The sequence below is a fragment of the Anabrus simplex genome, chromosome 9, assembly GCF_040414725.1.
Source record: "Anabrus simplex isolate iqAnaSimp1 chromosome 9, ASM4041472v1, whole genome shotgun sequence".
Lineage (NCBI taxonomy): Eukaryota > Metazoa > Arthropoda > Insecta > Orthoptera > Tettigoniidae > Anabrus > Anabrus simplex.
In genome coordinates, this window is record NC_090273.1 from 121,083,375 (window position 1) to 121,096,393 (window position 13,019).

A 13,019-nucleotide genomic window follows, 5' to 3' on the forward strand; every position below is an offset into this window, starting at 1 on the left:
CTGATGTTACGATTGTAAGCAAATCAAAAGAAAAGACAACAACGCATCTGACAATTGGAAAAAGCACAATACAGCAAGTATATAAGTTCTGCTACTGGGGTCAGGGTATAACTGATGACAACATATGTACTGCAGAAATAAGAATAACATTATGTACAAATGTCTTTCAAGACAGGAAACAGGTCTTAGTGAATAAACCATTGAGCACTAAACAAAAGAAAAAGCTCATTAAGACATTCATTTGGAGTGTGCTACTCTACAACTATAGAAGCTAGACCCCTTTGAAGGAGGATGATGAACAGCTACAGGCGGCGGAAATATGTCTATGGAGAAGGATGACGAGAAACATCCGGACCAAAGGAAAACCAGTGATGAAGTGCTTAAAGAAATAAACACTCCGATGCTTCTTCTGGCAACAGTGAAGAAGAGGAAAATATCGGTATTTGATCACCTTGTCCGGCACAACAATTTCCTGCAGAATGTATAATAATAATAATAATAATAATAATAATAATAATAATAATAATAATAATAATAATAATAATAATAATAATAATAATAATAATAATAATAATAATAATAATAATAATAATAATAATAATAATAATAATAATAATAATATTTGCTTTACGTCCCACTAACTACTCTTCTACGGTTTTCGGAGACGCCGAGGTGCCGGAATTTAGTCCCGCAGGAGTTCTTTTACGTGCCAGTAAATCTACCGACACGAGGCTGACGTATTTGAGCACCTTCAAATACCACCGGACTGAGTCAGGATCGAACCTGCCAAGTTGGGGTCAGAAGGCCAGCGCCTCAACCGTCTGAGCCACTCAGCGCGGCGCAGAATGTATTTGAAGACAAAGTACTGAGAAAGAAGGGCAGAGAAAACCCACGCAAGAAGATCCTAGAAGAGGTAGCAGAGATCATGGGGTGCCAAGTTTACGCACATATGAAGCGAAATGCAGACAGAAGAGATCAATGGTTGCAGCAACAAGGTGTAGCCTTTAAGAAATGATGATGATGATGGTGTGGGTTATATTTGAAAACAGCCAAGTCTCTATTATTAAAAATTCACTGTTAGGATTATAAAATAAAAATATGTACGAACTGTATTTGAAGGGACGGTGCAATCCGCACTTCACGAACAGGGTGGTCTCATTCTTGCAAGTGTTGGAAGGTAACGCAAAAAAATTCAAACTTTTTGGTAATATAAATACTATATACTCTAATTGATTGCAAGTATTACTGCCAAGATCTTTTTGTAGACTTAGCAATAGGTAGTGACAATATGGAAGTTGCTGGGGTATGGGTAGTGCTGAGTAATGACATTCGGAGCATGACTAGTGCATCTGAGTGTTATGAAAGGTGCTGCTCATAGGGTCAGTTGTGCTGCAATAGTACTTTCTGACCCAGTGAGGAAAGCAATGGCAAACTACCTCACTCCTCATCTTGCCTAGTACGCCTCATTTTAGTGCTGCCATTGGTTTTTGGGGTTTCCTCATAACCGCATAACCTTTGGTGGTGCTATTTGAGGATCCAACCAGCCTCTGTGCTGATGACCTAACAGACAGACAGGGGCCATGTTAGTATAAATACACAAATTCTGAAAATATGCGGCTTTTTTTTTTTTTTTTTTTTTTTTTTTTTGCGTGTTTATCCAAAGCAGCGCCAAAAATGTTGATTCTTTTCATGTGACCTTCCAACAGTTAAAAATGTGTAACTTCTTCAATACTTGGCCTAACTCAGTGAAATCAGGCGACATAATATCCTATTAGATGTAAAAGCTCAGGAAGCACAATTTTAGGATCTAGATGATATTTCATGATTTTTTTTAAATGTGGTCCTAAACTTTTGACCGGTATTGTGGTACATGTCATACTTGCAGATTCATAGAAGTGTATCAGACTTGCCTTGGCAAACGGATACAGTAAGCCTAGGAAACCGTAGCGATCGGAAATCCGGCCTTCCTTCAAGGAAAGCATGTTATCCTCAGCACTCCACCAATCATGCGAGTTGCTACTCTTCTCCTCTGATCAGTCTCAAGGGAAGAATGAAAGGAACTGATTGTAGATGCTTTAAGTACTTCTTACTCATGATTATATTTTTGATTCCCTATTCATACTAACAAATTCTTTGTTCGGCTCTTAGGCTGTGCGGTTAGCATATGGCATATGGCTTTCGGTCCAAGGGGTCCCGGATTCGATTCTCGGCTGGGTTAATTTTTAAGGCTCGGGTCCTGGGGATGTTTGTGCTAATCTGATTTAAAAATACGTACTTCACGTCGTAAGAGAATACAGCAAAAAGTTTTTATTTGGTCATTACCATCAAACAAACAAACAAACAAACAAACAAACAAACAAACAAACAAACAAACAAACAAACAATCTTCTTCTTCTTCTTCTTCTTCTCGTCCTCCTCCTCCTTCACTTTTCCCACTTATCTGGCTTTAGCACTAATGCGGATTAAGTCTACTTTATGGTCGGATGCCTTTCCTAATGCCAACACTCTGTAAATGGATCTATTCTTGTCCTGGAGTGAATAAAAAATATACAGAGTGCATCTCGATAAATTTGGGTATTATACGAGGTAACTCCCTGTCTAGAAAGCCAAGAATAACGGCCGACATGATTCGTCCTGTCGACAACACGACACCCCATATTCTGCAGGCCTTCGGGGTGAGCAGCGGTTGCTTGGTAGGCCAACGCCCTTCGGCAGTATTACGCCATAAGATTCACATCGTAACTGAATTCACTGGATTGAACATGGAAATTTACAACAGGTTACAACATCGATTAAGCTGGGTATTAGATGAGGTCATTCGTTTCAATGGAGTGAACATAAGCAGTTTATACTCATTACACCCCGATGAATTTATGTACAAATGCTGAACACTTATAAAACACTTCGCTTGGTTGAGTAGCGCTGTTGGTTAGGCGATCGTAACTTATGGTGAAGGTTGGAGAATCGAATCCCGACGCTGTCAGTTGACATTTGAGAGTTCTTAAAACGTGAAACCCTCGTTTGTAGATGTAATGGCTCATAAAATATCCCTCTTCCGTGGTAAAAATACTGATTGTCCTGCGCACCTTAAAACCGACAATAATAATAAACCATTATTATTATTATTATTATTATTATTATTATTATTATTATTATTATTATTATTATTATTATTATACAGTATTTCCTCTACATACACACACAACATACCTTACAGCTACTACCAACCGCAATAGTGAATACATCCGTCCTTATAGCCTTGTAGGGTCGGCGTCGGGAATGGCACCCGGTCATAAAACAGGGTCAAATCCACATCTGCGACACTGTTCGCTGCCGTGATCCCACCAGCGTGGGGGGAAAGTGGTAGAAGGAGAAGATTGTTATAAAATCGTTGCTTGATAAACCAAAACTAATTCAGCATTTAACTGATGACTTTTGGAAGGAAAATAAACCCGCTTTGTTTTGCCTAATGAACCTAATATTTTGTATATTGTAATGTATATTCAAAGGAAACCGAAAGGGGTTTATAATAGATCCGATCATCAGATTTGAAACATCCTAAATACAACCAACCAGGTGCATGAGGAAAATAAAAGATATGGACCAACCAGCTCATTCTGTCAACAAGAGTACCAGTTCGATGATATCGATGTCATTGCATTAATGGCTGGCGCTAGGGGGACCATTTCTCCCATTTTCGTCAAGTTCTACAAACTTTTTAACCTCTATCAGGCATTAATAAGAGAGGTTACAGTGACTGCCCTGAAACATTCTATCCAAATCCTAAAGAACCACATCTACCAAAGTTTTTAATGTAACACATCTGCTTACCACCCATTATGTAATCAACTCACAGATACTTTCAAAATCTATCTTTTTTTCTTGTACACTTTGTTCTCAGAGGCAATCTCCAGTTGCGGAAAGTCAAAATAAATACAGAAATAATTAAACATGTCTGATTATTGTTTTACGTTTGTGTGTGTTACAGAGGCACCTCAGGATCAACAGAATCACCTTGTGCAGTCTCAGCAGGAAGCTCGTGACCTCCGCAGACACTCGTCTGTTAGTGATGTTCCTCTGGACAGCAACGTTCTCCGTAAAGTGGCCAGCTTGACGCTAGATCGCAACACTCTGGAACAAAAAGTGAACAAACCACGTTTCCTGCCGGAGAAACTGGACTTCCAAATCTACGAAAAGTTTGAAGGTGAGTACTGCAATTTCTTCTGAAAAGTAAAAATAGTTAGATATAGGATGGACAGTACTTAGTTCGCTTTTCTGTGACAAATCCGGAGGCTTGTTTAATATCTCTCTAAAAACGCACGGTTGTTCGGCCACGATGCCTTTAGCCTATGCGACTGACAACGGCAAGTCCTGATCTATATTTTAGTTATACTGCTCCCTTTCATTGTATTCTGAAGTTAGTAAAGACTTCTAAACATTTAGATGGAAGTCTATTCACGTATTACCAAAATGACAGAGTGAAAGAACAAAGTATATTGTTTGTCTTTTCATATGCCTAACTGGCGTGAGAAGCTGCATTGCCGAATCCTCCATTAGAGCAGGAGGAACTACACTTCTCATTGCTAAAACGAAGACAAAGCAAGCAAAAGAACTTGCTCAGTTTAGGACTTATTTACTAGTGCAAAACATATAGTTTATCCTGGCAATTTACTATCAAATAATTACAGAATGGGCTTTTCGTTGACATTTATTTTAAGTTTTTCTGAAAGTCAATGTCTCTGAAAATTCGGTCTTTAATCATTCTTCTATCACACAATCACAAGATACACTAGCTTCTGCATCGTTTATATTTGTCATTTTCACATCTTTCAAGTAAAATAAAGCTGCATATTCTCCTTCTTCATTAAAGAAGAATGGTAGGAACTGAATTACCGCTTTTCCATGCGGGGTCGGTGGTTGCTGTGTTAGCTTCGGCCTGCAAGTGGCCACGGCTGGTCCGTGGTCCGACAGCTCTGCACTCCGACCGGCCAACCGAGCAGAGGAGCGGTGGCCGTGGCTCTATGTCTCTGTATTCGGCAGACGGAGAGGGGTTGGTTCGCACTGTCGGCTGTCCTGAGAATGGTTTTCCATGCTCCTGCACTAAGGCGAATGCCAGGACAGTTCCTAGTATAAGCCACGACCGCCAACCCCCTCATCTTATCCCAGCATCTCCTTCATCGTAACAAATCTCCTGACCTCTTAGACGGCGTCACCGTCTAAGAGGCGCGTCTCCCATTCAGGGGAGGAATTAAAACAATTTTAGTAGTAGTAGTTTTATGCGATGCCGAACTTGCGTGCGCATAACTGCATTCCAGGTCAGGGAAGAACTTTGAAGCATCGCATAAACTTAACGATAGACAGACCAACGAGCAGCCAAGTAGTTGGTTAGTTTTTTTTTAAAGTGAGTGATCCTTTGCAGCTTTTCTTTAGTGACAGAATGCAAGCTTACATTCTAGTGATGGTTTTCCGTTGTTTTCCGTTCTCCTGCACTAAGGCGAATGCCGGGACGGTTCCTAGTATAGGCCACGACCGCCAACCCTCTCACTTTCTCCGTGCATCTCCTTCACCGTAACAAATCTCCCGGCCTGAGAGACGGCGTCACCGTCTGAGAGGCCCGCCTCCCCCTTCAAGGGGGGAATGAAAATGTTTTAGTAGTAGGCCTAGTACATTCTAGAGTTCCATTCTCGCTATAGTCTCAATGACGTAGCTTGGTTGTGTTGGGCATCTTCCAGAGTGGGTTCGCACAGCTGAAGAGTTGGATATTTTAAGAGCATTAATCCTTTCGGAGTTTGATTTTGTTTACCAAGAAAACTGGTTTGAGGCCATCTTTTGTCCAATCACCCTTAGTCAGTTACCGTTATTTTCCAAACCTGACTGTATTTACTTTGAACGATGTCAGTCTTTTATTTAATCATCTTTCGGAGCCCTCAGATTTCTTTACCTGATTTTAAATAACAATGGCGTGTGACCTCCGAAAGGGCCTGGTGCAGATCTTTCGAGTTGACGCCGTATAGGCGACCTGCGCTTCTGTGAGGATGGGGCTCTACTTTTCATGAATTCTATTGACACCGGGCGAGTTGGCCGTGCGTGTAGAGGCGCGCGGCTGTGAGCTTGCATCCGGGAGATAGTAGGTTCGAATCCCACTATCGGCAGCCCTGAAAATGTTTTTCCGTGGTTTCCCATTTTCACACCAGGCAAATGCTGGGGCTGTACCTTAATTAAGGCCACGGTCGCTTCCTTCCAACTCCTAGGCCTTTCCTATCCCATCGTCTCCATAAGACCTATTTTTGTCGGTGCGACGTAAAGCCCCTAGCAAAAAAAAATAATCTATTGACCGAGCTCGATAGCTGCAGTCGCTTAAGTGCGGTCAGTATCCAGTATTCGGGAGATAGTCGGTTCGACCCCCCACTGTCGGCAGCCCTGAAAATGGTTTTCCGTGGTTTCCCCATTTTCACACCAAGCAAATGCTGGGAATGTACCTTAAGGCCATGGCTGCTCCCTTCCCACTCATAGCGCTTTCCTCTCCTATCTGTGTCGGTGCGACGTAAAACAACTTGTAAAAGATGCATTCTAATGCTGAAAACGGCACACGCACTAAGCCTCGGAGTTTAAAATCTACGACCCGGCCTGGAATCAAACCCGGGACCCTCTGGAACAAAGGCCAGCACGCTAACCATTTAGCCATGGAGCCGGACTCTCTACCTAATATCCTCAATCTTCCAGGACCAAACTCTTGCCTCTGCGATGAATGTCTGAAAAACTTGTTGCATTGACCGACCCACCATTATCACCGGTGAGAGATGATTATTTTCTTAAATGCTAATGTTCCGTTTCCTTTTAAAAAATAACTAGCAGTTCCCCGCTGGCTCCGCCCGCAATATACAAAGTATGGTGTTGTTCGTTACTATCCTCACGGATGTATTTGCAAAGTTTCGAGTTAATGAAATAAAGCACATGATCTGCTGTGGTAACAGAATGTAATATTATGTCAACAAAACACTTGAAAATACATCACACAAAGAAATTGAATTAAACGTTCCTTGGAACAACACTACGCGTCGAACTGTTAAAAGTCCAGATCTTCCTCATGGAGACAAATGTACTCATAACTTTTCTCACAATCTACCAATTTAAGTAGTTATTACCTCAAAAGAAAAGCGCTTGATGCACTGAGTGTTTTTAGACCGAAACGAACTGCGTACCTCAATTAGAACGAAATATATGATCGCTTCAATGAGAAAAAAATGTTGAAGAAATGAGACGTCAAATTGAATGTGCACTCATAACTTTCCCCAGAATCAACCAATTTGAATAGTTAAGAGCTGAAATGAAAGAGATTGATTCACTGAGTGTTCTTAGGCCTAAACTAACACCGTACCTCAATTAGAACCAAAGATATGATTGCTTCAAAGAGACAAAAAATTGAAAAATCAAATAATTTGAGGAAGGTGGAAGTTAAGTGATAGTACCTGATGACAAATCTGTGCATGAATGAAGGAAATCGACCGGATAGAATGGCCGGAATGACTGACTTTAGTTTTCATAAAAGAAATTTAAATATATAGATACTCGGAACTTTCTGGGAATCTACCAGTATTATTATTTTTTAATTCCGGCTGGAATCACAAAATGTGTTCCCTAGTACAGTCATAATGTACAAGAATATAAAAATGGCATCCTGCTTCGCCAGTAGTTATTTACATGGACAACTATCAAACGCTATCATATCGTATAATCGCAATCAATGACGCTGAGAGCACATTGTAAATGACTTGCGCGGCTGAGACCTAGGCAATGACAAGTAGGAAGGGGAGTAGAATTCAAGCCAGCGAAATGAAATACACCTAGGAAGTTTGAAAGGAAAGACAAGGAAAGACCGATTGAGAAACAAAGATGTGAGAAAGGAGGTCGGAATGGAAAACCTAAATGAGAGAATTGATAGGATGATGAGCTCGAAAACTTACAGCAGAAGGATCGATGTTGTTGAGCGTTAGTGTTGGTGACGTATACCGAGAATATCGTGGATAGCTAGAATTAGTAGTAAGAAAATATTGGACCAGGTTTAGCAAAAAATCTCCCTGGAAGAGGATGTCATTCTCGAAATGGCGGGTGGTAAAATAGGGATAGGAAGGTCAAGATCATGTTGGTTAGAAGGCTTCAAAGAAGATACTCGCATGACAATCGCTGAAATGAACGAAACTGACCTGAATAGATCTGCATACACACACATGATCCATAGGAAGGCTAAGAGCCGCACTCGACTGAACAGATGAAGACAGAGACAGCGTTCAGAAAAATACAACTTTCCATTCTTACGAACTCAAGAACTTTCTGGATAATTTTCTGTTCGATGCAATTATCTTATTTTTCACAAACTCAAACATTTTGGAAGCATCAAATAAACATTTTACTATAGCATTCAGTGCATGGGCGTTTAAATTCTTCACGACAATGATTTTGAAACGTAAAAAAAAATTAAAAAATGAAATGGTGTATGGCTTTTATAGTGCCGGGAGTGCCCGAGGACAAGTTCGACTCGCCAGATGCAGGTCTTTTGATTTGACGCTCGTAGGCAACCTGCACGTCGTGATGAGGTTGAAATGATAATGAAGACGACACATACACCCAGCCCCCCTGTCAGCGAAATTAACCAATTATGGTTAAAAATCCCGACCCCGCCAGGAATCGAACCCGGGTCTCCTGTGCCCAAAGGCCAGCACGCTAACCATTTAGCCATGGAGTCGGACTTTGAAACGTAGTATAGGCTACAATGAGAGATGTGATAACGTATTTATCAAGATCGTTGAGTATATAGGGTGTATCTGTGATGATAAAACTTTCAGGGAAGATGGAGGACTGTAAATGGATCCCAATTTGAGATAAGGAACCATAGTCCGGAAACGTTCGAGTCGAAAGTTATTAATAATTCAAGTTGTTCAATGTCCATCCGTTCTTTACAGACCTCGGGTGTCGGAATTTCATTACACAGTAGTCCTTTAACGTGCCGGAAGCCAACTTTTGACTGCCGGCCGCAGTGGTGTAGTGGATACGGCGTTGATCTACTAATCCCAAGTTAATGGGTTCAAACCCGACTGAGGTCGGTGGCTTTTTAAAGCAGGGAGCACACTGCTTCCGTTCCGTTCAGTACAGTTGACCTTGGATATTTGGTTCAGTTCCGCACGCTTCAGCATTTCTCCCCTACCATCCGTTCAGTCGAGCTTGCCCTCACAAGCAAAGTTGACGGAAGACGGGAGGTAGACCCCACCTTGCGAGCCTCTGGCGAAGTGTTTTATTTGAGTTCAATGAGTATGGTCAATGAAGAACTGCTGACTGATGTTGTAAAATGACATCCTGAAATCATGATATGGCAAGGACAAGATAAAGTCAATCGCTAAGAAGTCATAATGAGGCAGCAACTCTGTCCACGGTTTCTATGCAAAGAAAGAGACTTACCTCTGTGGCCAAGGAGTTGGACATTTTTTTAACTGACAAATATGCAAAAGTGGATAGAAAGACCGCGGATTGCCGGCAAAAAGTTTTATGAAACCGTGGAATAAACAGTGAGATATTTTAGTCCTCTGCTACAAATTGAATTTAAATCTAAAATAACAAGGTACTCTACTGACGGAATATGACAGACTGAAGATTGGAGCAAGGGGAACGATTCCCGCTTTTGCCGCTAATTTCTGGAAACAGATGTCTCTGCCAGTTACAACGTTACGGAGATTGCCATCATAGCCTTAAAGGGTTCACTGATAATTCTAAGAAATCACTGTTACAATTAGGTTACCTTCAACATTATATCTATTTCTCTTCTAAATATAAATGTAAAAGTATACTTTGTCGCAAGGCAGCCTCTGCATGAGAGGAAATATTTCATAAAATAAATATACAATTCTAATTACTTTGACCATGTACTGTATTATTGTTAAATAAAATATGAAAGGAAATCAATAGTTACTTCATTGTTACTGCTAGTCGCTCAAAAGGTGAAATTGGTTTTCTGAAATTTGATTTTTTTTTTTGAGGTAAAACGCTTAGCAACTTAAAAACTTGAGAGAGTAATATTCTTGAAATATTTAAAGAAGTTGTGCTCATCAAGTAGCAAGTCCGGAAGTGAAGGTAATATTCACCACAGTGTTCCCTTTTTAAATGTATTTCATGTATACAAAATCTTCTTCTTTCTTTCTTTCTTCTTCTTCTTCCTCTTCGTAGTCTATAATTTCTCTGTCTTCGGACAAAGAGCTCGACATTACTACAGGCGCTGTTCCAAGCCGGGTTAACTGACAGCTTCCGAAAGAGACGGAAGGAATGTGCGGCAGACGAACTGATGCGAACGGATACGCGGTAAACTGAACTGAACTGAACTGAGCGGGACTGATGCAATGTGCTCCCTGCTTTTGAGGGTCTTTAAAGGGGACAATTCCATGTCTTTGGCTTCCGGCATGTTAAAAAACTACTGTGGGACGAATTTCGGACAACCCTGCCTCTGTTGAGAACGGACGGATGGTAAACAACTTGGATTATTAATAATTTTTGACTCGCACGTTTACATACAACACTATTGGCTCTACGTCGCACCGACACAGATAAGTCTTATGGCGACGATGGGACAGGAAAGGGCTAGGAGTGGGAAGGAACCGGCTGTGGCCGTAATTAAGACACAACCCTAGCATTTGCCTGATGTGAAAATGGGAAGCCACGGAAAACCATCTTCAGGGCAATGGGGTTTGAATCCACTAAGTTATCTCCCGGATGCAAGTTCACAGCTCCGCGCCCCTAACCGCACGTACTCGAATGTTTCCTTATCTCAAATTGATTCATTTGCCGTCCTTACTCATCCCTGAAAATTTGTAACATCACAACGGATACACACTGTACATTTCAATGGAATCCTCTGTCAAATTTCTATCTATTTGATAACAATTCCTGTTGTAGTTCTTCAATAATTGGATCGGTGCGACTGATAATATACAAGTCTGTAAGCTCTGCGCGGCCAGAGTGTTACGTGCATTGTGCAGCTGTTGAATGTATGACTTCCTGCAATTTTAAACTTGTTACGTTCAAATTGGACGTTCATTGAACGATTTTATGTATGTTAGTCGTAGATGAAGGTCCCAAGATGCGCTCTGGGAAATTAATTAGAAATGAAATGGCTGGAACATGGGCAATATTAGCCAATCGCATGCTGAGAAACATTGACGAAATATTCAGCTATATGTCCTCCGAAATTCTGCAATATATATATATTTGTGTGTGTGGAAAAATTAACACGTCAGGTACAAACTATTTATTAATAATAGTAATATTATTTTTATAACTGATATTATCCTTTTATCAGCCCATAATACTATTGCGTATCTCCTACGATAGAGGCTATTTTTGCTATGTGTTTAACGTCGTTTTGACATATTATAGTCGGCAACAATGGTACAAGAAAGGGTTAGGACTAGGAAGAAAGTGGCCGGCCCCGGTATGAAATTGGATGATGCTGGGATACTATATTTTCATAAAACTATCAGTCGGGACAAAATTTGTTCTAATATGCAAAGAGGCACTGCCAGTTTTTACGTAACGGATAATTTGAGAAACTTCTGGAACGACCTTGAACTTTCTTTCGCCATTTGAAAGATAATATCAATCCGAGTAATATAGACTATGTATCATCGCGGAATATCAAAAGATTCCCGTAAGAACAGTGATTGAAGGAAAAAGAATGGCAGCAATAATACATCTGAAACTTTGTACGTTTGCCTGTCTGTGGTTTTTTTTTTTTTTTTTTTCACGTAAAAACTACTCGACTAATGCAACTCAAATTTAGCAAACTTATAGTCGATATCTTTATTTAACCCGTGGCTACTTACTATCACGCTATCTTTTAAGTGGGTTATGTACCGAAAGAAAATGTGAAGCAAGTCAGAGAAAAACATACGATTGGGACCCTTAAAACTGAATAACCTGCCTAAACGGTTAGTCCTATTAAATAATGGAGTCAGCGAGTTTACTTAAAATTCGATTTGCTATGAAAACAAACCAAACTCCATGGCGCAACAGCCTCGAAAGGCCATGGCCTACTAAGCCACCGCTTCTCAGCCCGAAGGCCTGCAGATTACGAGTTGTTTTGTCGTCAGCACGACGAATCCCCTCGGCCGTTATCCTTGGCTTTCTAGACCGCGACCGCCAACTCGCTATCAGATAACTCCTCATTGTAATCGTGTAGGCTGAGTGGCCCTCGAACCAGCCCACAGATCCAGGTAAAAATCCCTGACCTGGCCGGGAATCGAATCCGTCTCTCCGGGTAAGAGGCAGGCACGCTACCCCTACACCACGGGGCTGGCCAATTTGCTAGAAGATATAGAAAGGTAGGTGGTGATGAATGTCTGCCATTATAAAGAAAACTACCCAACTCTATTGTGACTGGTAGTAAGCAAAGGAAGCTGTCATCATATTGGCAACTCCCCAATTCGAATGAAACTGGCAGTAGACAAGGGGGCCTGCCATTATAATGAAAATTCCCTAACCCGGTCTTTACACGAGAAGCGACGTATGGTGACCTTCCCGTCGTGTTTCTGGGGTAACTTACTCATAAAGTGTACACTACTTCACCTAGAATTCTATATACAATGTAGAATTCCGTAGCGAATCATGGGTACTTCAGCTAGTGGTTCAGTATTTCGCCAGTGTAGTGCCATACCAACTCACGTGTGCGTAGCCGAGCTGAGTAGAGCGCTGGCTTTCTGAGCCCAACTTGGCAGGTTTGATCCTGGCTCAGTCCGGTGATATTTGAAGGTGCTCAAATACGTCAGCTTCGTGCCTGTTAAAGAACTCCTCCGGGAAAAAATCCGGAACCTCGGCGTCTCCGTAAACCGTAAAAGTAGTTAGCGGAACGTAAAGTGGCTCAGAATTGTCTGCACAGACCACATCCGCAACGACCATCTGCACTGTTCACACTGCGTTTTACATATTCCGACCATACAGCTTCCGCAGTCCCGAATTCGTAATCCAAGAACACAGAGTGT

General features: G+C 41.2%; 1 protein-coding gene across 3 annotated transcripts in view; it reads left to right on the forward strand.

Moving 5' to 3' along the window:
- The window catches only part of LOC136880952 (formin-2), a 351,200-nt gene that overhangs the window by 153,304 nt on the left and 184,877 nt on the right, over positions 1 to 13,019 (forward strand). For all 3 annotated transcript variants that reach the window (XM_067153494.2, XM_068229198.1, XM_068229197.1), the window contains exon 3: positions 3,989 to 4,204. In XM_067153494.2, coding sequence (XP_067009595.2) covers positions 3,989 to 4,204 — 216 coding nt within the window. The remainder of the gene's footprint in view (positions 1 to 3,988; positions 4,205 to 13,019) is intronic.